This window comes from Anopheles marshallii, chromosome X, assembly GCF_943734725.1.
Source record: "Anopheles marshallii chromosome X, idAnoMarsDA_429_01, whole genome shotgun sequence".
Classification (NCBI taxonomy): Eukaryota; Metazoa; Arthropoda; class Insecta; order Diptera; family Culicidae; genus Anopheles; species Anopheles marshallii.
Window position 1 is genome coordinate 5,134,019 of NC_071325.1, and position 27,396 is coordinate 5,161,414.

Sequence of the window (27,396 nt, forward strand, 5' to 3'; positions counted from 1 at the left end):
AACATGGTAGTTTGTTTTTTCTTTTTGGCATATGATAACGAGATTACATCACACACAGAGTTTATCATCTGACAGGTCCGATAGGCAGAAATATTTAAAATCTTAAATTCTTTTGATGTCCACATCTTTGAAAACAGTGTTTCTTAAATAAACTTCCAATAGCTCAGAGTAACTATTTATAAGTAGCTGTTTAAGCTTCCATAACCTTGAACCTCCTATAATCTTGAGTGTAGGTGGGAAGGTCCTATTCCAGGGCTAAGGCAATAAGCCACTAATCGCAGCTGAAGTCAAACGCCACTGATAGAATATACGCTTTTTTCGACACTGCAAACGATCTCTTGCGATCTTACACGATTGGAATGCTTACGCTTACCAAACAGCAATGGAATTCGGCTTAGGATAAGCACATGGTACAAACAACTCCCAGCGTAAAGGATGGTTCGGCACAAGTTTCACCCACGCAAATGCAAATGCCTTCCGAACGCGACAAACGCGTACCGCGATGACACACGCGCGCATGTATCTGTGCCGCTTTGTGCTGTCCATTTAGTTGGACCATGCCGCCATCCATTCCGCAACGGTGTTGTATTTGCGTGTGCGCGCGCCCCCATACACGCTAATATGACCATATTTGTTCACCTGCGGCGGCCCGAATGTTGACGGTGTCGTGGTGGTTTTGATCGATCTCGGGCCGAAGATCACCATACGCGGGCATCCATCATGCGCGTCGCCCTGAACGTGTTCGTACTTTACGCACACACGTGATTTCCGTGTCGCAAAATGTGCTTTCGCAACTCGCTTCACCGACCCAATGCCCGCCTTTAGTACGCTTTCCGCACGGAACGGTGGAGCATTCTTCCGGCGCGCAGTGCCCGCAAACCACGGAAGCGGAGACATCACCAGATGCTGTGCTGCTGTTGTGTGCTACAGCGCTTTTTATTTATTTGCCAGGTACTCCAATTCCGATCACATCCAGGTTCGAACATCAAACCGGGAAGCGCCATTTTAGTAGTGGCGTTGTGTAGTGCGTAGATCGATGGATGCGACGAAAGGACGATAATAAAACAATAAACCGAGTGTATGTGCGTGTGGTGTACCGGGCACACGTGTGCCAGTGTTCATCTGTTTGTTTCGGGGTGCAGCCGAAACAGAACAAGATCAAACGCGGCCTCCAATCAACCGAACAGCCAGTCTTCACACACCGTCACCGAGCGACAATCAACTAGCTTGATCGGTAAGGGCGTGTGTGTGCGATAATTGAATGCGATCCATTTCTCACACATACTTTGCCGCAATGTTCGCTTCCTTTTTTTTGCAGGGTGCGGAGCTTATCACTCAATCAACTGACGCGCGAACGTCAAATCTACAAAGGCAGTGCCTACTAAACAGGACGTTAAGGTAAGTTATACCCGGAACATACTACATTAACCACAGCGTCCCTAAAGTTATGAACAACTGCTCAAACACGGTAAAATACGTAGGATGTGGCTGTGGACGTTATTGTCCGGATGTCAACAATCCTAGAATGGTCCCGCATCGCCACCGAGCTGCTGTACTCGGCAAAGTTTCGGCGCAATTCGCACAACACGCAAATTGAAACCACACCAAACCCAAACCCACACCCACGCTTAAAAGGTGATTCAACTTGGGCTTTAAAAACTCACAACGTAGGAACAGGTTTATCGTTACTGTTCACCGCTTAGCTATCTGGTGGAAATCAGCGTACGGGACGTGTCATGTTCAGGGTTCCTTGACATGGCACACATTTTAGGTAGTAAGCAGGCAGCGTCAACGGTGTAAAAGAGAGCTAGAAGTAAAGAGGAGAAGGAATGATTTACTATCATTTCGTCTACATGCCCCGGTCATGGATCGCCGAAGGTAAAGATCGTCAGGGTCAATACCTTCGCATCACTCGTCAGTCGTCTAGACGAGCTTAATCTCAAGCAACTCTTCCTCATTGTGGCGGGATTTATTTAAGGCAATGGATGCTTACCATTGCAAGCGGCAGATAGTTTACGTTATCCGCAAGGTCATGGGTGGACTTAATAGAGGATTGCATTAAAAATTCACTAAAGCCTACACGTCCTTCACGCTTATCTGTTGTGTAAATGAATTCGTCAACCATTACAACAGCAACAGAAAAACCTATATTTGCTATATCTAAATGCACAAACAAGGCTAAAGGTGCTTGCATAATGCGAAGTGAGGCATAGGGAGACGCACACGCTACGGTGTACGTGGTTAAGGTTCGTCGATTTCTGACGTCAAATGTGGTTCCGATGTCCCCGATGAGTCAGACGCACGCTTCGGTTGAAATTGGTCATCGGCACAAGTAGCGTAGCGTGTGTGTTGTACTGCATTGTGAAAGCCTCCTCTTCCTTTGCGTATTGCGCTCGTCAACCTTTGGATTCTGGACTGGCGTTGTCTGCGATTCCACTATTTGACCTGTTCAATGTAAATGAGTAAGGTTACTGTAGGAGACCTAAACATCAGATGGGAGATGCAAAGAACAAATCAACTCCCATAGTTCTCTCTTCTGATCGTAACCTCCATAACCTCTTCTTTATCGGCACAACAACCTCAAGAGGTCTAGAGGCCTGCCATTTCTGGCTCTCTGTGACTTTATTTACCCGGAGCTGAAAAGTCAGTCTTACCTACGGGGGATTTTGGTCCGGTCCGTTCGTGTGAAGACGCCCCTAAACCTCCATAATTCTCTCTACAATTTTTTGGATTATGGAGTTTCCTTCCCTTCCATCTTTTTCTCTGGGTCTGCGTTCAGAGTCCGAGTAATTTCGGTGGACAATGTCGCAGTTTTTTTGCGATTCGGCGACAAAAATCGCAACCTCATTCCCAGGTTCCTTCACCATCCCTTCGGTAGAGACACGTGAAGGGTAAAAGCGATCGCCAGCACAATCAACATTCCACCCGCGTACGTAATTCGCTCATACATTAACCATCGGCACCAAACACCATCATTGATCTCGTCGATCATCCATTCGGGGACAACCGATCGCAACGTACTTCCCGCATTCCCTGCATCGCAAAACGCCGTACACGAACGAAGGTCACCTGGGTCTAATGTGCTCTTTGCCGGCCTGCGATTTGTTAGGTGGGTGGGTACTTGCGGTGCAGCCAGGTACCCCCCGTGTGTCCACCAACCGAACCGAGTGTATTATCTTTGCGCGGTTGGACGCATTAAATTGCGGGCTGATGACGCCCGATTGTGCGAATGTGACTTCAAACTTCCCTCCCCGGTATGGAATGGCATCCCAACGTGGCGGATGTGGGAATGAATGGGGAAGAATGCATATCATGTCCACCGTCATCACCCATATACGAAGGTGCATTTCATTACACGGCCCCTGCCTGGAATGAGGCACGGCAAACCGTATTCGCGTCCTCGCTTGCTCTGCATCACGCAACATCACACCGCGCTTTTGTGCGAATTTAAATGATGTCGTTACAAAGATCATGCCCATACCGGTCTGTCATAGAACTGCACTTTGCTTTGCTTTACTACTGGCAGCGTGAGGTTGAAGTTCTATTACTTAAAACAAAAACGCAATGTGTGCGTGACTGAGAAAGGTGACCAATCGAACGTCGGTAAAGGTACAAACGTAAAGTCGTAACAAGTGGAATAAGATACCTCACGCTGGACACTTTTTACGTCCGTAGGTGTGAAAGGTTTTTGCGATCCAATCAACCTGACATGTGATGCATATAATTAGGCTTCTTCGGAAGCAGAGTCAACATTGGTTTGATGTGTCAGATGTCAGTGATTTGTTTAAGCATTTGGACAATTGCGGGTGGCTACACAATCGCAATGTCTTGACATTAAAAACAGCCTTAACTCAATAAATCTTATCTGCTAAGAAAAGAGCATTAGCAAGTAGTAGAGTATTACAATTAGATCTTCTACGCTTCAACGCAGATATTTCTGGATCTCAGTCAGTTTGCTGTTTTAGTTTCTGGATTATTCAGTTTTATCTAGACGAGTAGCCGTCACTTCAAATTTATGCATTTCAAGTAGAACTTGAAGCTGTTATTATAGATCGGGAATCCTTCGTAATTCCTAGATATTGCTCAAAACGATTGATTTGTTTGTCAATCAGCTAACCATCAAGGTCCAAGAATTCTAGATCTATAAGACACATTCTAGTTCTATTTGAATATAATCTCACAAAAAGAGCTCCGAGATTACTACCGAGGAAGATCCTAAACCGTGCGAAGGCTTTCAGATCTATCTCGGCACATTCTGCTTCTATGTGCATAGAATTCCGAACAAGCTCCGAATATGCCAGATCAAATCTTAATCCCTGTGTAATAAGATATTAACTCCTATGTACTACATTTATGTATGCTATTGCTCACTGACATTGTCGTTTAACACTTCAGCTTAGACATTTTTGGATCTCCTGTTTGGAACAGATTATTGAGTTTCATCGCAAAGAGTTGCAGCCACTTCAGATTGCTGCATTCCAAGTAGAACTTGAATCTGGCGCTATACGCCTGGAATTCTTCGCAGTTTGTACATCTTGCTCAAAAGGATTGATTGATCTTGATCTTGATTTGTTCAAGAATAGCAAGTAGGCAGAATCCAAGAACTCTAGATCTCTACAACCAATTCTAGTTCTATTGGAATAAAATCTCACAAAAAGAGCTCCGAGATTACTATTGAGGAAGATTCTAAAACGTGCGGTATATCTCGGTACATTCTAGTTCTATGTGCATAGAATTCAGAACAAGCTCCGAATATGCCAGATAACATCTTATTCGCTGTAAAATGATATCAACCGTGTATAAGAATAGCATCATTTATGCATGCTACTTTACTGACCATCTACAATGGATATGTCAGACGGCCTATATTAAATACAACCTCCAAGCACATACGTACTCTACCCGTCGGTGTCAACCATCGATTTCACGCTTCACACAATCTGAGCCGCGTTTAAATACTAGCGAATGAAGCGATTCGTTCCGCTGGCCACTGAACCTCCCGCAGCAAGCTCTCGCAGCAAGACTATTTTTATGATTATTCAATTTTATAAATCATCATCCTCGCCTCGGACTGAGCAAAACCTGCCCGCTGCGCGCAGTTCTAGCCGATAAATACATATAAAAATGAGAGTCCCTTTCTCTCGGCATGCATCGCTGACTTTTACGATCAGATCGACACTGGGGCGGTAGATTAGTCCACTCATCGATGCGACCGGTAGACGCACCGGTCGGTATAAGATTTATTGGACTTCCGATGGTACGCGTAATTCGCAGGTTTTACGATCATATATGGTAGCCATCAAATGACGTTGAAATGTCCTTCAAGCGCATGCCGTCAATCAGCGTGTGTGGATGGGGCGTGTGCGTTGTGGACGAGTAGTACCTCGCCCGTTTTACGGATGCACTTCGATGTGGCGTTGTTACTGTTCTAATGCGCGTGTTGCGTTTTGGTTTTTATCCCGAACAGGATCAACCCAAGGCGGGACGGAATAGGGCGTGCAAATGGTGCAGCGGGAGACGGAAATAACAACAGCACGCCGCTCGAAGCGGTCGGTTGCCGGTGGTACACCGGACACCGAACCGAACGCCATCGTTAGTGAGCAGCGCTTCGAAGGGCTCGCGCTAGAGGGCGTGAGCCCACAGCACACCCACCATGCGGTAAGTATGAGGGTAATGTTTAGTTACATTTCGCGATTTGTTGTTCGGTTAAATCATACACTGTTGCGCATCGATAAGATCGTCGGTCATGGTCACTAGCGGATCGCGAGCGCGTGCATTGCGCGCTGCATACATTTAGGCGCTGTCTCACCGAGCACAGTGGCACTCACCGCCACCCGGCCTGCTGCCACCGGGGACAACACTTTTACACGCATCAATTGGTAATACCGTGTGGTCCTCGACCGTGATGACCGTGTACTAGTGCGGTTCGTGCGGTTTAGCTAACGAAAAAAAAAAAAGAAACAAAAGGTTAGAATTGAAACGCGGCAACGTAAGCGTATGGAGCAGGCAGCGAGGTCGAGCTGTGTGGCGCAATCGAACGCGAGATCGACACATCCAATGCCACACATTCTTGGCGATCCTATCGCACGGATCCAATACTGTCCGGGTACACATCACATCATATCGGGGCGAAGATCTCGCCGCTCCATCATCGCGCCACCGCCATAACCCCCCCCAAAAATCGTTGGCGTCTTCCGACATCCTCCGGCACATATTCTGCGCGTACGCGTACGCACGCGGACGACATGCGTTGTGCAATGGGTCAACACCGATTGCACAACCACCCGACCACGGTGGTAAGCCGACCCGCTCGGAATGGAACCGTGAGAGAGCGATCCGACTGTGTGCCTGCGCTAGAACGTGTCACCTCACCACCCACCCCCCCCTAAAAAGGGCTCCGCGCACAGTCACGAGCGGTACCAGCAAATGGGGGCGACGACGAAACGCGACCCGGATACCCTCCCTCGCACCCCCAACCCCCAAAAACAATATGGCTTCAAACGAGATGTCAAACGTCACGCGTGTGTGTGTACTGTTTCTCGAGTATCCTCGATTGGAGTTATGTTTGCGGGTGGGTTGGACCAGGGGGATAAAACAAAAGCCTACTACACCTCGGAGTTCCAGCGGAACGGAACCATCCTCCGTCACCTAGCGCACAAAGTCATCCATGCCAGCCGGGATAAGCTGCACCATGACAGCCTCCTCATTGTGGCATTGTGTCCCTAAAGGCCGGTTAAGGCAACTCTTCGAATCAACAACAAAAAAAAAGAGAAGAAGCCGAAGTCGCACCGGGATCTAAACGGAATCGCCAAAAACCGAACGGCGGTTCGTGATCGTGTGCGGTGGTGTGTGAGCCCGCTCTCGCGTGTCGTGTGAGCTCACACGAGTGTACTCAAACGGCGCACATGTCTGTGTGCCTCACCGAGGCGTGCGAAGGTATAAGGCGGCGGTACCTCGGGTACTTCGCATCGCATCTTCCAGCGATGCCGATGTGTGCGAGCCGTGCACGGGGGGCACGGTGAAGTAGCAGCCGTGCCGTTGTCTACTAAAATCAGGCTGTGCGAACCGGGCCACATTTAGTCGCTTCTTACTCCCCCATCGTGCTTGTTCGATGAGCTGATGGGCTCGTTCGTGAACTAAGCGTGTGTGTGTGTTTGTTTGTCCGTGCGCGCCGTCAAACGACATTCGAAGCAAAGCGTAGCAAAGGCCCCGCGCCCGTCTTTTTTTTTTGCTGGAGGGGCTGCGGAACGTGGTATCGCCGAGAGCAAAGGGTTCTCCTCCGCGCCGGCTGGGATCGTATATCCGGTCAGGATACGCGATCCGCAGGCCGACAAGGCGAAGCGAACCCTGCAAGGGTCGAAAACCACCACCACCATCAAACGGTCCGTGCGTACACAGCGCTTTGTTCTATCTCTTGCCAGGTTCTGAGCGTCAGTTGTCACAGGTGTCATCTACACGCTGTTTGCGAATAGTAGACACCACCCGGCGACCTGTACAGAAAACCTGCCACTACAACATCCCACTAGCGTGTGGCAGTGTTGGGGCAACCGGTGTGCCTTCCATCAATCAAGCTAGAAAACCCGCGTGAAGGTGAATTCTATGCAAATGTGGGTCGAAATCTGCATCTGCCCGCCAGAGACCTGGCAGACTTCTGGCACCGAAGCGCATCTTCAACCTCCCATCTCAGAGCCTTGGTGTGTGTGTTTTTTTTTTGTGCGGTTGTTGTTGGAGCAGAGTTTTGGTTCTGTTTCGCCGCGTAACCTTATGGGCGGATGGTTGCATAAGCGGAACTCGCTTTTTGGTCTAGCGCTTGACGGCAAGGCGCAAAGTGCATCCACGCGTCGGAACGCTGCTGTGTGCGAGCATCAGGAACTTGCTTAGGCAGACTACCCGAGAGATATGCAACACAGTTTGGTGAGGTTTGATCGTGCTGCTAGTGGAGTGTTCTGCGCGTAACTTCGTCTTCATCGAGACAACAACCTCAAGAGGTGTAGGTCTGACATTTTCTGGCTTTCTTGGACATTATTTACTCGTAGCCGGATAATCAGTCCGGATGGGATTTTGGACCGGTCCTGTCGTGTGACGACCGGCGCCTCTACCAATACACCATATCTCTGCGTGTTCGATAAATTCTTGAGGTACTCACCTCGCGCAAAGGGTGGGAACTTATACCTCTCTTCTGGCGTTTTGTCTGCTGCGGAGATTGGGCTTCGGAGATGTCGACGTATCGTGCCATGCTGTTGCTCGCCCTGCCCTACATCCTTTATAGCACCCGCATTCTCGCAAAGGGCGACCAAAACATGGTCACACACCAGGCGCGCAGTGTACTTGCTTTAGGCCGCAGGGAAGACAAAAAAAAAGGGCTCGGCACCGCGGTCCGGTGTGCTTTGCGCTGCTCCAGTTCTGTCCAAACCCTACCAAAATCCCTGCTGGCCGGTACCGGAGCCGGGAGGGAGCGTGTGCGCGTTGCGGTTTGGCAATGGATGCGGGCGCCATCCAACAGAAAACGTGCAAACTGTGAACGAAACGAAAGTGAAAACGCAGCTAGAGCACCACGACGCTTGCCGAACTTCTGACATCTTGGCTCGCCCCTCCCCATGGACGGAACGGGGGTGAGCGAAGCGTTAGGGCAAGGGGCAATGGCGGAGGCACGAACGGACGGACGGGCGAGAGTTGGATGGCAATGAGTAACGGCACAAGTGCGCACCCTCCATGCGCCTCTGCTGCACACCCGCATTGCTACCCATCATCATCATCAGCTGGACCTACCGGTTGCTGGGCGGGCGATGCGCGGTGTTGGGTGCTGGAAGGTGCTGGAGTATAAAACCGCACGACATCGAAAACAAAACGCGATCTCAAACACAACACGCCTCACATCACACGCGAACGCAGGGGCAGTGGGACGCGGGGTTCACCAAAGCCACCCAGAGCAAAAAAAAACCCCGTGGTGGATAAGCGATAGACCGATACGCTGGAGACCGTTTGCTGAAAAGAGCGGCACTGGCGTAATTGGCTCGACAGCACGGCCACCGGAGCGAACCGAGAACCGAGAGAGGGAGGAAATGTGAGAATTTTCCTTTCGTGCGTGCGTTCCACGGGCTGGTATTTGCTAGCCATCAAACCCAGTGGTGGGAGGAGGGGTAGAAGGGAGAGGGGTGGTGTGTGTGTGTGTGGTTGTGTGCAAGAAAAGCATGGTCGCAGTGTGTCCACGGCGTGTTTGCCACCAGTCCAGCGGTTCGCGGTACAAACACGGTAATGCACGGTGACCAACGTCAGTTACGTTCGTCCATTCTTGGCCACCGGTGTCGCGACTCCAGAATGTGCTGTCAGGCGTCATTTGGCACGATCGACGGTGGCATCAGCGCGTGCCCGTGCAGCAAATACACGGTGTGTTCCAGTCGCAAACCCAGCAGAACCAGTGCAGTGCGTGAAAGTCTATACCCCGAACTGTTGTGTTAGTCATCCAGCGGAAGGTTAGAGGAGGGAGCCACAAGATAGTCACCTACCCCAAAAAACGTCGAAAGCAAACGGTCGTTCCAAGGACAGGCAGACGATTGTTGTGCCTCATCCAATCATCCACATCCCGCACACCATTCAACATTCCATCCTGTCCATGGGAAGGAAACGGAGCGCCGAACAAACGGTGGCCGGTTGGTTGTAAAGTTTTGCCCCAAAAAGTGAACGGATGCGGACCTTGGGTCTGCTTGCCATACTGTGCACGGACCGTTCCCGTTAGCATGCGCGATGACACACACACACTCGCCGGAACACCGGAACACCGGACCGCACACCATAATCAGCTTCCGTTCCACACATTCGTACCAATTTGTGAAGTGCTCGTGGTCCCTGGTAACGCTGTGCAATATGGCGTTAACAAGTTTAATGTCCAATGTCTGAAAGTGTCCTCTAAGTAGTGCAAAACACGAAAGATGCACTTAATGCTTCTTGGAGAGTTATTCTTGAGCGTGTCAAGGTTATTGGGTGAATATCAGAAGCTCCACAAGTGCATCTTCGCCTACCTGTGCTACGCAAGGAATTTTGTAGAATATTTAGACATCTTTTTTTTTTTTTTTTTTCGTTAGAACGGCCTGGCCGTATCGACTTATTTTACCACGTAGCCGGATAGTCAGTCCTTGCTACGGGGGATTGGCCCGGATGGGATTTTGGTCCAGTCCGTTCGTGTGAAGACCGGCGCCGCTACCATCATGCCACCGGGCCGCCCCTATATTTAGACATCTATCGTCTTCAAAATCTGCTCTAAACTTTCAACAGTTCCAAATGTTATCTCTATGTTTCTTGGAGAGATATTCTCGCTGATGTGAAGCCAACGGTGTACTTGGATCTTGAGATACTCGGATCTATAATTCTTGTGGGTCTTAAGCACATGGAGTGTACAACCGACAAGATACAAGACTTGCGTAGAATACCATGTCTTTTTTGGAGAGTAGTGCTAGTGGATGTTAATTCCACGAGGAGTACCTTCGAATCTTCTTGAGTTCGTCTGAGCTACCTAGAATTTGGTATAAATCTACCGATAGAAGGATATAGAACCTCCATCAACTACTAAACTCATCTAGGTTATGTTGTAAAGAGTTCAATATATTTGCGCTATGTTTCTTGGAGAGTAATTCTTGTACATGTCCACGGCGTGTACATCCGATTCGGTTATCTGACTTAAAATATTTAATCGATTTTTTTGGAGTTTGTTACTTGGATCAAGAATTCTTGTGGATGTTAAGCCCACGGTGTGTACATCAGAAGCAAGACTTTTAGAAGTTTATAGAAGATAATGTCTTATGTAGGTGATGTCTTAACAGATAGTTCTAGTGGATGTTAATGCCACCAGGGGTACCTTATAATCTTCCTGAGTTCGTCTTCGTCTAGCTGAGCTACCGAGAATTCCACGAAGCGTACCTTCGAATCTTCCTGGGATCGTCTTCGTCTAGCTGAACTACCGAGAATTTGGTAGAATACACATCTCAATACCACCAAGATGTCAAGAATGCTTACCGAATGGGGTAGATATCTCACCCACACCATTAAGCATCGACCATAAGCTAAAAAAATGAGCGTTCATTCAATAGCTTCTCAAGTAGTCCCTTCCCGGACAGTATCTCCAAAAAGTGACACTTTGATACCTGACTAAAGCGGGGGGGGGGGGGGGGGGGGGGGGAAATGAGCACCACCAAACCCGCACACCATAATTGGGACAATAATCACAGTCTGCGAGATGTGCCGGCGCATTAACTCCACACCCTCAAAGAAAAAAAAACAAGAGTGCCAGAGACCACTCCTGAGCAAGTTCCCAACCCAGATCGGCCAGCAAAAGGGCGTCCGGAGACCGGGTGCAACCTTTTTGCGCCGCGACGGCACTAGCGGCCACGGTTCGTTCGCTTCGGGCAAAACGTGTCCGGCCGGTCGGCCGTCCACAGCAAAGCGACATCCTTCGTGGAGCCCGGTCCAACCATCGAAGCTGGAGAAATTCTTCAATCCGCTCCGGGGGATCTTCACCAGTGGTACAGCCGTAAGGGCTGTTTGTTTTTTTTTGGTTGCTTATTTGCCCATAGTGTCGCAACACACTGAAGACGCCATTGTGCACGGGGAAGTGTCTTCGCGCGATCCATCGAAAAACGATGCGGGCGGTTTCGATGTGGTGCAATATTCCGGGGGTCTGGTTGCGCAGCGCTGGTACCGGGGCGCGCACACAACAGGGAGAGAGAGAAAAATAGGGTGCTAACAGCAAATGGAGGCCCCCCCCTTTCGTGTGTCTTGCGCGCGCGGCATTGTTACTGGTTGCGCTTGTTTATTTTAGCGATTATCATTGTCACGACGCAGTGAGGGTCCTGTACAATTGCCCAACGAAAAACCTTTTTCGCGGGGAGGTAAACAAAAACAAAATATGTAGGGAAGGTTGCTATGTTTATGTTTACAAATTGAAGCCCTTTTTTTGGGGTTGGCTTTGTCCGCCCCGAAGGGCCAGAGCAGTAGTGAACAGGATCGGTTGTGGATGACACTCGACCGCTGACGAAATGTCTGGCCGCGTAGGGTGGGGTAGGGGTGAAGAAAAGGTACATTTCAACACCCACTTAGGTGTCACACCGCGGGTCGTAGGAATGTGCGTAAACAGTGCACCGCCCTAGGTGTTGCGCGAAGAAAACCTCGCCCACCCCAATAGAGTGCCGTTCTTGGCTAGTCTCGCTGACCTTCCAATTGCTGACGATGCTCCGGCGCAGCATTTATCGCATCTTCCACCACTGCCCGCTCCCTCCATTTGCCCGCCCGTCGTTGGAGGCTTTAGCTCATTAAAAAACAATTCTCACCCGGCCGCGCTGGTGGACCTTCGGGCGCAAATTTCCCATGCGAGCCCGGGGGACGCACGAGCGTACCGTCCGGTGACTAATGGTTTTGCGCCAATGAGAGTTGTGTGTGTGTGGGGGGGGGAGGGTGCCATTCGGTGCGTTTTATTGGTGGTGCTTGACATTTTACAATTCCATTCCATTGCACACTCCAATCCTCCCTCCCCCATCCATTCGCTTTCGCACACCGGTGACCTCCGGGGCATCCGAGTCGGTAGCGGGTGGCGTTCCGTACTATTGCCGCCCCGGGGTTGCGCACCGCGCTAGACTCGTTCGTGCTGCGGCACTGGATGGATGATTAGTGTATTTACACCTGCCCGTGCTTATCGATCAACCCCGTGTCCCGTTACTGTGCGTTACAGAATGGGATAATGACAAGCGATGGCACTGGATGTAGGGGAACCCGCCTCTGTTGTGCTCACCCTTACCCGTACAAGTATTGCAGGTTTGGTTAGGTTAGACGCACCGTAGGTGAACCCGCTGCTGCAACATATAAACGATAACGTTAACGAGCTATTAAGCAGCGGTGTGCAAGTGACAGTGATAAGGAAACGAGATAGAGTGAGAGTGTGTGGCATCAGGAAGTGTGTAAGACAAAAATAAACGCGAGAGCAGCAGTGCGAATGGTGGTAATACTGATCGTACTGCCAGGAACATGCCACCAGCATTCGCAACCTTGGCCGCAACCGCCGCCACAAGCAGCGACCCCACCATCAGCAGCAGCCCCGTCCCGCCATCAGCCAACCAAACAACCGCCACCAACCACTGACGGTGGCATCCACTATCAGGTCCGGCTCGGTAGTGCCCGGAAGGGCACGGTACCGTCACCACCGTCCACCTACCACCGTACACGGCGCCCGCCGCCGGCACCGGACCGTACCGGGGCGAGTGTGCGCACCCGGCCCACCCACGCCCACGGGTCCGCCCATCGCAGGCGGCAGTCGGCCCAACAGCCGGGTGGGAGGGTGCGCGGCCGCACAAACCGCCCGACCGACGTGCTTATCGATGCGAACAACAACCATCCCGCGACACCGGACGGTCACGAACCGTCCGGGTTGCGCTACCTGTCCCGCGTAATCATTTCCGATGACTTTTCGCAGGTGGAAGTGAAGACGGCGGCGGACAATGCCGAGGTGGAGGCAATCAATCGTGAAGGTAAGGTACGGCCCCGCCGGGCCGTAAAAAACGGTGGGGGGGGGGTGGTGGAGGAGCAACAGTGAACGCATTTTACTGGTAGCTCCAAATTGATCAATCGTTTGCACGATTGCCTACAATCAGGCGTACTGTGCGATGCGCGTTGCATACATTCGGGCGCAAAGTGGTGTTTAATTGGCGTTGAAATTGATGTTTGGTTTTGTTTCCTTTTTAATTTTGGGATTTTTTTTTTGCGATCAGAGGAAATCATTAAGAAGCGAAAAACGGAGCTAACGACAACGCGCCAGATAGAGACGCGCGTTAAGCGGCAGCTACTGTTCGAGGATGGCAAGGTGGTCGAAGATTCTGGCCCGATCGTGTCGACCAACACGACCGAGGACACGGACAAACAGGAAACGGTACAAACCGAGGTATGGAGAGGAGGAAGGGGGAGGGGTGGGAGAAGACTACAACCGCCCGCATCCCCATAACCAATAACCAATTAGCGGGTTAATTTGCCTTTGTCCTTATTAATTCTTTCGTTGCTTCCATCTTTTTTTTTTATTTCGAATGCTTTACAGCACCGTACACTGGGCGATCCGGAAGCGGTGGAGGCGAATGAGTCCGGCAACCGGCTGGCCGGTGCTGGACAGACCGGTGGCGGTGACGCCACCCAGCAGCCCACCCTGCCGGTCGATACTGTAAGCAGCAACGCACCAAAGACGACCGGCGGCACCATCGTGGCCCGGCCTCCCGATGGTTTGCTGCGCAACATCAAGGAGGAGGTGGTGGTGTCGCGGGAGGAAACCAAGGAACGCACCGAGGTGACCGAACAGAAACATTTTGGCGATTTTACCGACGACGTAAGTACGGTACCAACAATTCGGCACTCCCCACACGTACGCTGGGTGTTTGGGTGGGGGAAGAGGTAGCGCGCGGGGAGGAATGGTGACGGGGGGGGGGGGGGGGGGGGGGGGTTTCCTGTTGATGTCCAAAAGTGGCGGAAATGACAGCACGCCACAAGCAGCTTCCGGGACAGTGTGTCTAAACAACGCACGGTTCTCACCCCTTTTAGGCAGTGGCCACACATGGCCACACCGCGAACTCCACACCCTACACGGGGAGGGGCTGTTTTGGGGGGGCCGCGTAATTTGGACAGCGCTCCATATGCGTTCTACGTACACGGCGCGGGCCGGTGATGACCGTTCGCAGCTGTTCGCCTCGAGTCCGGTGGCAGTAACCTTCACAACTCCGGAGCCTAAGCCCCCCACCCCCCCACTCCCCCTTTTCAGAAGATGCGGGTGGGCAAATAACAGCTTACCTGGCAAGGTTAGATCAGCCGTTTGCTATGGTTGGCCTTCGGTGCGGTTCGCGGTGTGTGATACGGCAAACGGAGCACGTTCGAAAGATGACGCAATGGCAACAGCTAATGTGTGCGATGTCATCGTACCGTCGTGACACCTTCAGGGCGATAGGTGTGCTATGGTAAACGTACGGTTGCTTTGCAAACTGGAGCTGTACCTATTGCTTACAACTCACTATTGCATGTTCACCTCCGTATGACGTTCCCCATATACACCAGACGTCGACCCGTCGTGTAAAGGTCAACTGCTCCTTGTGACGCTTCATTCAAACAACGCTTGCCTGTATGCCCCCTAGCGGTATCACATCAACTGGTCAGAACCTTAGCAATGTCCAATGAAATAGTACTTGTTAGCATTTGCATATACTTATTCCTTCCTCCATGAGAGGTTTCTCTATTTGAGGTTCTCTCAAAAAAAAAACATCCGTGCGTCACATTGGACATTGAGTCTCAGACACAAAGACACATTATTCTTTGGTAGAACTTTTATCTGAAACATCCAACTAATATCTCTTGCCCCTCTTGGGATGATAGACTAAGGCTCATAGCTCTGGACTTTATGGACTTCTTGATGTAGCCGACAACTTCTAGCAAAGATATGCTGTACACATCTCAAAAACTACTCGTAAGTTCCGAGGGAAAGAACTTCATTTTCCACTGAGGGGGGAAATATTGAGGAATCTTCTTCAGGTACATGGTGTTGGAGTTATACACTCTGATGAACTTGTTGGACTCAAAGCACTTAAAAGGCTTGTAGAGCTCATCCCAGTCGTAACTATATACTGTAAAGTCAAGGTCTCGCCATCCATGAAGACTGCGACGTGGACGAACTTTAACTGCAATTCGATCAGATTGACAATTTTGTATAACAATGATCTCTTGGAAGATCGATAAGGTCACTTTCAAGACATATCTTGCGGGCGCCAAAGCTATGATTCTGTCTTTCTTCAGATATGAAAGGATAAATGTCAGGTCGACTTTTAAATACACTTCCCACCAGAGTGGAATGCGGACAGAGCATCGAAAGTCGGATTGCATTTGTAGTGGTGGTCAAGTAACTGTCAAAGTTCGTAAAAAAAATCGCAAAAACAACACCTATAAAAACCGACTAAAATCAATCAATCAATTAAAGGAAAACATTGTAAGCATAGCCGGTCAATAGCTCCCTGAGCACCGGAAGTGTCACCAGTGAACAGACGATAAGAAACCGTAAAGCAGAAACAATTTTCTTCTTCCGTTCGAATCAAACCCAACCGAGCAGACATTAAAAAGGATCAAATCCCGCCTCCTGCTTCCCGCTTGGTAGGCGACACATTCTGCCTTGCTTTCTCCGTCGCTGCAATGTGCGACGTGAACGAAAGACTACAATGCCCTTGCAAAGTCAACGGTCAACCGCAAGCGACGAACCCGGTTTGTCGCTCAACGGGCTCGCGCTCGCGCTCACACAGCGTTTGTGTTGGTACACGGCCTGGTTCGCTTGAATATCGGGAGATTTCCTCTCTTCCCCCGTTCCCCTCCTGCCTCCTTCCTTTTATCCCTTTAACAGGGAACACACACCGGTTTGTCGGGAAGAGAATGCACACCATAGCCAGCACGGGAAAGGGCCCCCCTTTGGCGACTGCTCCCATTAGCACAGCAAACATTCTTGCCCCTGTACCGTGCACACTACAAGTTTTTCTTCAATCCCCCGCACCCCCACAACAGGGGGATTAGGAGACCCCAACAACTACTAAACACGCCTCGGTGTAGAGCGGCGTAAAAGATGAAAGTGAGCTTACCGCACGGTAAAACATGTGCACCTTCATTATCCATTATTTTGGAAGCTAAAGTTCAGAATTGCCCCCCGCCCTCTCCCCCCCTAATGGGAGAAACACTTTTCATTGTGTTTACCATCTTATTACCCAAGACACATACACGCTGGTGTAAGATGGGTGAGCCACACTGCTCCAAAACATAACAAAACCCCCTCCAGGGCCTCGGTACGCTTTTATGCTTTATGTCTCGGCCATTCTCTTTCGCTTGCCTGCTGTCTCTTTCTTCGCCATCGAGCGGGTTCACAGCGTTGTTATAATCTCTCGAGCGCATCAAGAATGTACAGCTTCGTTTCGATGCGGACTCCCAGTGCGTCACGTTACGGGTCATGCAAAACTTGCGTCTCTTCGCTTGGTTTTGGTTCTCCTACATATCAACACCCAATGTCCACCGTTCGCCATTCGCTGCGAATCAGCATTCGTCTCTTGTCGATTTGCGCGTGTGCTGCAGCAGTGCTATTACGTAGGCTCCGGGTGTTGAGCTCACCCGTACTTTGCTTGTCGCTCGCGTACCACAGGTGGGCTTCTGCCGTCGGGTACCGCCGAATATGCTCTGGGCGGACGGTAGATGTGCTAGCTGTGGGAGAGATTTTTGGGCTCGTTAGAAGTATCGAAGCGCTGCACAGTCACGAAACAATCAGCAACGCGAGTGCGCTTGAGGGAAGCGAGAGAAACATAAACGAGAGCCAAAAAGGAGAGGGCAAAGATCCGTCTCTGAGTCTGCGTCTCAACGTCGAGTGGCCGAGCCTTTCGGCGCGCGAGAGCCCAAAAACCCGTTCAACAACCTGCCCAGCAGACTGAACCGTGGCGAACGATCGCCCGTGAGCCCGTACCGCTGCGGTCGGGAACCGGTGGAACGGTCCGAAGGCATCTGGTTTATACGTTTGCTTCGTTTTCCTTCACCCAGAACGGGCTGCGGGCTGCACGTTCGGTACTGGTGGGCTTTGTTTCGTGCAGTCGCGCCAGTGTTGTTTGATGCTCGGGCCCGGAATGCAACGCCCGGAACACGGCTACGGTGTGTCCTTTTTTTCCCACCTCCTTATCCCGTACGGGGTTTGATGGGTGTACGGTGAAACCGTATACGACAAGGTGTTGATAGTGTGGAGAGAAAAAAAAAACCCGCGTGGATCTATAGCGGGAGAAGATTTATCGAGTGCTGCGCATGGCAGAGGGTGTGTGTTTGTGTGTGTGTTAGGTTTAGTAGTGGGTTTCAAACGCTTTAGTGTAGTGATGTGCCGGTAAAAGTGTACATCCAGTTCCCGAACGGTCACAGTCGTCCAATGTTTGACCTTTTTAACCGTGCTTCAAAGAGCGGGCTCTGTGAATATTTGCCGTGTACGACGAGTCCTGGCAGGTCGCGATTGACTATCAACCCGTAGCTGACCAAACATCAAACCGGCAGTAGAGGCCTCCATTGTCAGCACCAATCCAACCAATCAATCGAAGGTGACATAAAGACATCCTACGCTTAACTCCCCAAAATGCATGTAGAGTGACTCTAGAAATCCTTGAAGAAGCAAAAAGATCCAAGCATACCTTCTTCAGGTCACAAAATTTGTAGATAGTACACATTTTCCTGAGGATCAGCTACAAGTTTCAGATTGCGATCAAACTCTTCTAACAATTCACAATTATTTCTAGAGCGATATGTTGCAAACCGTCTAATTGACATAACCGATATCTTCTCCAGCTATTTTACGATCTCCCCACGCTCCTCTCAATGTCTAGACAGCTCTTCTATACAAACTAATGTTGGGCGAAGCACTAATGATATTTGTATATCCCAATGCAAAGGTACACACATCTAACTTTACGCTGAACCTTCCGTTGCCCGTTTGAATACTGCAGACGAACCCATTAATAGCTGCAATAGAGATGCGATGTGTAACAACAATCTTCAACCGATTGGTACGCCACCGTTATCATTCGCCTGATGGACCAGAATGGTGGTAAGGGCTTTCTCGCCACCACCGCCACCCCCATTTGAGAGCCTTGGCCCCGTCTGCTCGGCGATGCGCTGCTGTACATATTACCGAACGGCACAACACGAAACACTCCACTCACGCACGCCACAAGACGGGCGGTGTTTGTTTTGTTTTTGCGATTACCTTTTTTTTTCGAGCCACTCCGGCCAATCTAGCACGGCAATCACCTTCGGTACCGGGCCCGATCTAGCCATATTATGTTGTGTGTGTGTGTGTATTTGCACCTCCCCCGTGTATGCGTTGCCTTCGTCTACGATTTCCTCCTTTCGCTTCAATCCCAGCAGCGTTGCTGGGTGCTACCGATTTTCGATACCGGTGTACACACTGGCGTGGGGTTTCTGGGGTCCGTAATGGTACGGGCAAGCGTACTGTGCTGCCACTTTACCAGTGGCGTCTAATTTCCGGGTTCGATACCGCCGCTTCGTAGCGTTTGTTTTTCGCATCTTACTCGGCCGGGCGCGACGGTACGTGAGCCACAGTGTCAAGCGACAACTTCTGCGGATGACACGATCTAGCCTCCGTGCGGGGTGACCTTGTGCCGGGTAAATGTGCCCGGCCACCCGCGTGTGACGAACGGGGAATCATCGAAGTTTGACGCAATTATTGTACACTCCGAAAAAAAAACGCACAAGAGCGCGGTAGATCCCAAAATGACACTTCTGGTGATCCCGGTTCGTTGCCAAAGGTTCGCAATTAACCGTCACCGTGGCGGAACAATTTTCTGGAGTGTTTAAATTTTTGCGGGTCGCTGGTTAGAGATGATGCAGTCTTAAATTGTAGGCATCCTTAAATTGTAACATCGAAACCCGAAATCCCCGTTCTACTAATTTCACCCTTTTATGCGCAGGGTGGCGCAACACCGGCGGCGCAAACTTTTGCCAGCCTCCGTAGGATTGGGTTTAGCTCGGAGGGAGAGCCAATGTGCGTACGATCATTAAATTAGCGGCCACAAACTGTCGGAAAAGTGGGCTAAAAAGGAGGAAGAAAAAAAAATTGGGTAGATTGGAACAGTTGGTTAAACGGGTTTCTTTTATCTGGTTTGCTTGGTAACTTACCGGTACTAGATACATTGAACCGAACAATATTGGACCGCAGCTAGTCGAACCGAGCCGTTGGAACGTGTGGTTCGCGCGTACTCCGTTTGCTTATTCCCTCGCACATGGACAAAGAAAGTTGTTATTGAGGCCTCCCCCTACTTGTGTGTGTGAAGGGGTCGCCCTACTGGGCGTGAACTGCTGCTACTAGCTCAAGGACGGACGGGTGGGTATTTGCACGCAAAAAAAAAAACACGATTCGAAGGCAAACGAAGTGAAGGGACGTTCGCGTTCGGTTATTTCGGTAGCGTTGAAATAAAACCTTTTTTTTTGCTGCGCGAACCAGGACAAGATCGGGCAGTTTGGTAACGAAAGCGCACACGGGGCACGGGAAAAAAAGGGTAGAGACGAACATTGACCGACCTCTGCGCATGAAGGTGTCCCACCACCAAGCCATTGCGTTCGCCAATCTGCATATGCATTCGACCAGCCTAGACGAACGGTCAGAACAGGTTTGTTTTGTTGCCTTCCTCCTTCGATGTCGGTGGCTGCCTCATGCACACAAACACCACCAAAGAGGTTTGGGACGCTTTTTTCCCTCGTGTGCCACTGGCTTTTTGCTGTCTTCATTTGGGATACCATCTTCAAACCGAAGATACGGGAGCCATAATTTTGGGTAGCCAGGGCAGCCAACATCCTCGGAGCCGGCTTGGTTGCACGCGACGCACCGTTTAACTCAGCAGCACCCTGCCATTAGCGCCTCTTGGGATGTGAAACGTTTGTCGTGGTCCCTTGCCTGCCCATGCCCGGCACCAAAATGGCAGGTTCACACGGCGCAGAACACTACCGTGGTCGGTGGGTGCGCGACCGAGAAAGAAATCAACAGGGTCGCCCACCGTCCGTCGTCCAACCAGAATACAACCACGGTTCCAAGGGGCTGATGCAATCGATCGGTGGAGAAGATTTTTTGGGGTGTGCTTTTTACGTAACGTGTCTGGTGCCCGAGAGGGAAGACAATAACACAACCTCAAACCCACCCATCCCGGTTCGGTTTACTGCAGGCGAATCGTACCGGGCATGTTGCAAACGATTGCACCGCGGGCGAGGAAGCGGTTAGCCGATCCAGCACGGGATGAGCGAACGGGTTTGGGTGACGAGATTGAGAAACAGTCACGACAGTTCGGTTGCAATTGAACGATCGGCACTTTTCTACCCCGGTGGATTGAAAATGAAGATGCATTATGTGACGCTATGCGGCACACGGTCAGCATAAACAAGAGTTCCAAGAAGTTTGCATGTTTGGACGATCTTTATGTAAGAGCAAACGATTGGTGTGTATTGGTGTTGATTGAATCTGAATGAGCTATTCTGAATCAATTGAATTAATTCATGAATGAAAAGATTCATCGAAGTTTCATCAATCCTCAAAGGTTCAGGAATCATCCAAGATCCAAGTCATCCGATTCCTGATTTCAATGATTCCTCACTAAAGATTCATAGGAGTGACTCTTCTATAAAGCTGTAATAAGCACAACACCAGTGTGTATAACACCAATCTATACCCTGTAAACAATTTGAGTTCAGCTTTCAATCTGAAAAGTTGTTGCTATTATCATCAGATATATGAAGATCGAACTACTTCTAAATGACGGGTAATACACCAAGGAAGGCAACCGCATGCCTTCGAATTGGGAACCCGTTTTTTTTTTGTTCAGCTGCCACTGTGTGTATCGGGTTCGACGTCTTATACATGTTTTTTTTTATTATTATTATTTAACCGAATTTCGTAGCCCCAATGCACAACACCCAAGCAAAACGAGGTACAAAACGAGATACGAAAATGGGTCAATGGCTGCATCACATTGAAAAAGGCCCAGCGGTATCGTGTTATCGCACTAGTTTTGAGTAGAAATCGCTATCGATAGAAGAAGATGCCACTGCTACAACGTGCCTAATCCTTTGAGCAGCATTTTTTTGAGGTTAGGTGCGTGTGTTTTACATAATTTAAATACCATTTTCGTGATAGAATTATCAGGCCTAATAATGGGATAAGCGATGGCATAATTTGTGAGAAGCTGTTATCGCCATTCTGCTGTTGAGTTCAGGCCACTTTAAGCTAAATTGATAAAAAATTAGACCATCAGTTTTGTAAGCCATAGACGGGTTCCTTCGCAGTGCGCTAAAACCTACGTCTCCACAGACCGTATTTAGCGAAGATTACACGCACGATGCGCATGTATCGGTGCGACAGTGCGTGTCTGTGTGTCGGTGGTTCGAACGAGAAGAAGAATTGCAAACACAAGCATAACCTGCAATGCTCCACAGTGGCCGAGAACGTAGCGGCAGAAGTAGAAATATTTCTTCTCTATTCGATAGCCCCACCACCGTCCTTCTCTTGCCTTCCTTAATTCAATATGATTGATGAACGGTTGTGACGAGACGATCCTCCTGCCGAGAATACATAAGGAAGTTATACCCAGTGGAAACTCGTTCCAGTGCGCGAATCACTCCAAACCCGGAGCGAAGGGAAAGGCGAGCGAATAAATGCTGGCAGCAACATGATTTTTACCGGTTTCGTTTTTGTTTAGCCTACCGCGTTCGTGCGTTTCCCTTGAGACTGTTTTTTTCCCACCTACATCTGGTGCAGAGATGTCAGAGCAAGAAAGAGAACTAAATCCATTTGAAAGGGACGCCTGTTATGCAGAAGGGAAACAGGTTTTCACGAGAAGGGATATCACGGCGACACTAGGCGAGAGGGCAAAGATTCTGACAATGATGTCGATGTACCTGTGCAGATGAATTATATATACAGTTATTGATAAAGGGCATAATGATGGTGAACGCTACAGAACGCTTCGCGGTGTGTTAGTACAGACGATTGTTAGGTGGAAATTGCTCTCATTTGCGCAAGGTGGTTTAAGATTTAACGACGGTGAACCCGATTGTAACTCACGATAGAAACAATCGCAGAAAGATATTAGACAAAGTGGGTGCTTCTATCCAGCAACGGCTTAGGCACGCGGGAGGGAGAAGTCAAACACGAATTGACTTGCGCTTTCGCTTTAACATTAAAACCGTGTCCATCGTTTGAGTATGAGTGCTTTGTGCACCTTCCGACACAGCGAATTGCACAAAGAGATTGCCTTCTTTGTCAAGTGGAAGACGTTCCAGTATTATGATACTTTGTGTTAGTTAGTCTACCGACATACTAAGATGGAGTTTATGCTTCATCTTATGACGTCCTAGCTAACTTTCCAAATTCTTCTATATGTAGAAAAGGCACAGCATATTACCGAATTGCGAGTGGGGAGAGATCCGTTAATGTCTGACTGGTCTTTGTGTGGTGTTATTTAGACTATGTCAACCTGTTATACCGTACACATCACTGGTATGTCTACAGTGTGGGTAGACAGAAAGTGGGGAACTAAAGACTATTTGTACTTACATTCTTCATTCATTCTTACGTCGCTAACAAATACGGTTAGGTTGGGCGTATGGTGGGCAGGAAACAAAGTGGCAACTGTCGCGCCCAATGGACACCAACTAAAACGACAAAAAAAAAACAGATAAGCAAAGCACGTCTAGCGAAGCGATGCATTCTGCTGGCAAATGTACTTACCCCAAAAAGTAAAGAAACCAATTTCCACTCCCATTCCATCCGTGGGCCAACTGCTGCCTACATTCAGACGTACCTGAGAGCGATCAACAGTGGTGTGGACGATATACGGGAACTGCTGCTGTCGGAGAAGGCGCGCACCGAGCAAACGCCAACCGGGCCACAGCTGGTACAGCAATCGATCAGCTCACGGAAGGTCATCGACAGTGAGGACACCGACATTCGGCAGCTTGCCAAACCGGACGGTACGCTCGTGACGGAGAAGGAACAGACGCGCCAGCACGAGGAGCTGTACGACGACGAACTGCCGGAGACGGACGAGCAACGGTTGCTGCCGGGCTACGATCAGGTCGATAGTGGCGAACGTGTAATCGACCAGAAGGTAAGTAGTGGAGCCTTATTTTGTTCACTCCCTACCTGTGCACACTTGAAAACTCACCAAAATGTCTTTGTGTCTATACGTGTGCAGTCGTCCGCTCAGCGATACTTCAAGCAACGCGACGAACAGCATGTGGATTTGATCGGCCCGAACGGTGAAGTGATCGGACACGAGATGCGGTACGCAGCAGAACAAACACAGATGGACAAGGACGGTGGTGGTGATGGTGGCCGTGGCGGTGACACCGGTGGTGGATTGCTCTCCGACTGGGACAGTCTATCCGATCGGTTGCGCAAAGCACGCCGGCTGGGACGGCATCCGAAGGAGCTGGCACTGGTGGGTCAACCGGGGACCAACAATCTGCCGGGCGTAGTACCGGTCCTGAACGATCGGCTCGATGCCCTCACCAAGAAGCCGCTGGACTTCGACAAGGAGGAGGAAACGCGCAAGCAGGAAACGAGCAAGTGGCTCGAGTCACATTTCGGCAGCGAATCACGGTCGTCGCGCGATTCACGCGAAGATCTAGACGAGCTGGTAGAACCAACGAAACGCACCTACTTCAACGTAACGATAAAATCTGGCGACACGGTCGGTGGTCCCACGGGGGAACCGGATGGTCCAGGTACCGGTGCACCGTACCGGCCGGGGCGTGGTGTCCCACCGGGGCCCACACATTTCCAAGGTGTTTCCGAGTGGACGTCGGATAGGGCGGGCCGGCGAGGGCTAACGACGTCACGGGAGGATCTTCTGCTGGAGGGTTCAAGTCACGATGCGGGCTATCGATCGGGGGAGCGTCACCGTTCCGGTAGTGAAGATGCTCGCCCGGTGCAACGGCTGCTATCCTCCGTACAACCGGGCCGTCGGGAGGACGCTGGTGTACCGATGTACGCATCCGCCTATCTAACCACTCCACGACCGAAAACGAACGGCGAGCGTAACTTCAACGCACGGTACGGTCGTTCAGTGTCACCGGATCGACACTCTATAGGCCAAACGATGCCGGACGGTCGCCCTACCGTACCGCAACGGCGCAAGGTGCTCGAACGGCGACAGGTTGCCGTCCAGCAGCAGCAGCAACAGCAGCAACAACAGCAACCGTATCATAGCAAACCGATCGGTCCGATCGTGCACGGCTATGCACCGCGCAGTCGCTCCGTCTCACCGATACAGATACCACCGGTGGTGACTACACTGCGCAAACCGTACCAGAAGACACGCTTCAGCAGCATCCAGGATCTAAGTCACGCCGGTGGACCGCAACATCAGCAGGTTCAGCGTGCGGCTAGCCGTGCGCAGAGTACACCACCGAAGGCGAACCGCGTCGGTTCCGCCATCGGCAACTCCATCCGCAAGCTGATGGGCAAGATCCGTTCTGCCAGTGCCGAACGGAAGCTCAAGCTAAAAAGCAACAAGCAACAGCTACAGCAGCACCACCAACGATCCCAATCACCGACACCGTCAGCACTGGCCGGTGGACAGCATAAGCGGCAGTCCGCCACCTACCAACAGTACAACGTGATCGACGGGCACATCAGCAGTAGCGGTGGATCCCCGCTGCTCAACCACCACCATCACCATCCACAGCACACCAGTCAGTACGGGGGCGACGATCAGCGACTTGCCAGCCATTCACAGTCACAGTTTGCTGCCAGTCACAAACCGAACGGTGCCGGTGGTAGACGCGAATCGGATCGCGCTCGGGAACGTAACTACACGGAGCGGCGTGGTTCATCGGACATACTGTCCGACATGACCACCGGAAGCGGTGGGCCAACGCCCCGCCAAAAGTACTACTTGGGCGAAAACCCGTACGGTGGCAGCATCTTTGGCAAGGAGAACAAATACAATCCAGCGGCAGCAGCAGCAGCGGCTGCGGCGGCGGCAGCATCTGCCGGACGCGATCGACGCGAGGAACGTGTCTACACCACCTCCCATACACGGTGAGTTGTTCGGCTGTCCAAAGATGGCGTTCCAATGTTCCTTCGCTATGGCGAGTCACTAAGGGGTTCGCTTAACTGGTCTGTCACTCACTATCTTTTGCCGGACACCATGCCCATACTTGGGGCTGAACATGTGCGAATTGAGCATTAGAGATTCGGCCTGCTGTCGTCAAACGCCCACCCTTGTGGGGCTTGTCCAGCGAAGCAGCAACAAGCCTGCAAATAGAGGAAAAAGAATGAAGAAACCGGTTTAAACACTCGTGTTGTTTGCAAACCAATCGTATCTTGGCAGTGTTATTTTTTATTATCGCATTTTACATGCCAAATCGATGCCATAAGAAGGAAAACAAAGCAATGTCGAAGCTACCATAAGATGTTAAAGGGCGTGATTAGCAACATACATGGTCATGCTTCATTTTCCGATTAGAAATACTAAACATTATATCTTTCGTTTCATACTTACAGGTCGTTCAGTCAGCCACCACAGACAAACCTGCATACACTCGGCCGGTTCAGCAAAAGCACCAATCGACTGCCAACGTCGGCAGGCGGTGGAACCCATTACGAGCATGATCCGGGCGTACAGTACCATCCCGGTGGTTCCGGGTACGGGGTCACCAGCTCGCAAACACTCCCCCGCAACGATCAGCACCGTCTTCAGCGTTCGAAACCACTACACTCGTCCACAATAAACGTATCGATCGTCAACACGGTCAACACAAACGGCACAAAACCTCTGGCCAACACTGGCCCAGTCAAACCGGCCCGCACTTACAAAGCCCTCAACCGAAGCAAATCCTTCAACGTGCATGGACTGAACGGTACGAACGATCCGAGCCCGATCTACCTGGAAAAGCTGAGCCGCGGTCCGGCCACAGCCGGCAACGGTGCAACGCCCGGTATGGGTACCGGTTTCTACCGCTCCAACTCCCACCTGGACCAGTACGCAACGTCTAAAGAGTCACCACTGCAGCTGAAGAGTCCCTCGATCGTCAATCTGGTCAGCCGCAGTACCCGCGATCTTACGCAGAGCGGTGATTATTATCCGAACGAACGTACCAGCCCGGACGGGCCGACGCTCGACAAAAAGAATGTGTTTCTGCGCAATTTGCAGAATCGTGCGCCGGAACTGTATCGTACGCTGCATGGTGGCGGTACGGATTCGCACACGAACGGCACACCAACGTCACGCGAATACCTCAACACGTACATAACGCGCGAGCAGGAACAAACGATCGGCACCCGGTCACCGGTAACCATCAACAAAGATACGGCCAGCATCGTGCGGCGCGGTAGTTCCAGTACCGATGATTATCCCGACTCATACCGGCTTCCGGCACGCCGCATCGACGCTAACGAGCATAAGCCGGCTGGCACGCAGCCCCGGACGAAGCACTACTACAAAAAGACAACCTCTCCGTCGCCGGCGCGTTTGGACCGGAATGTCGTGGGTGGTGGCCGCTACCGGACAGAAACAGACCTCAAGTACCAGGACATGCCGGGTGGAGGTGGTGGCGGTGGCGTCGTTATCGAACTGCGCAGTAATTCCTAACCTCACTCTGTTGCTGCGTTTCTATAACCGTTACTAATTCATTGCTCACAACCGTCCCGTTAACGTGATTTCGTGCCACAAAGTGTACAAGCAGAGATTGTATTGAGTGAGTGAGTAGTTGTGTGTGTATGTGGTGTGGTTAAGAAGCCACACACCTTTCTGGCTAGAATGCTACGTTTGTAGAAGAAGTAAAAACATATTCACACTACTCGTGTGCCAGACCATT

The 27,396-nt window shown here is 50.7% G+C and overlaps 1 protein-coding gene across 1 annotated transcript; it reads left to right on the forward strand.

Moving 5' to 3' along the window:
- Nucleotides 1-5,502: 5,502 nt before the first annotated feature.
- On the forward strand, nt 5,503-27,170 carry LOC128718726 (uncharacterized). Its single transcript, XM_053812350.1, has 7 exons — nt 5,503-5,658; nt 13,457-13,511; nt 13,752-13,921; nt 14,072-14,353; nt 23,370-23,681; nt 23,769-25,618; nt 26,084-27,170. Exons 1-7 carry the CDS (start codon nt 5,503-5,505, stop codon nt 27,168-27,170), a joined length of 3,912 nt encoding a protein of 1,303 aa, XP_053668325.1.
- The last annotated feature ends 226 nt before the right edge of the window (nt 27,171-27,396 follow it).

Excerpts from the sequence above, each read along its gene's own strand:
- LOC128718726 (XM_053812350.1), top strand. The coding sequence starts at position 5,503 with ATGGTGCAGCGGGAGACGGAAATAACAACAGCACGCCGCTCGAAGCGG. Across the intron at positions 5,659-13,456 it reads CACAGCACACCCACCATGCG|GTGGAAGTGAAGACGGCGGC; the intron begins GTAAGTATGAGG and ends GACTTTTCGCAG. Across the intron at positions 23,682-23,768 it reads AACGTGTAATCGACCAGAAG|TCGTCCGCTCAGCGATACTT; the intron begins GTAAGTAGTGGA and ends ATACGTGTGCAG.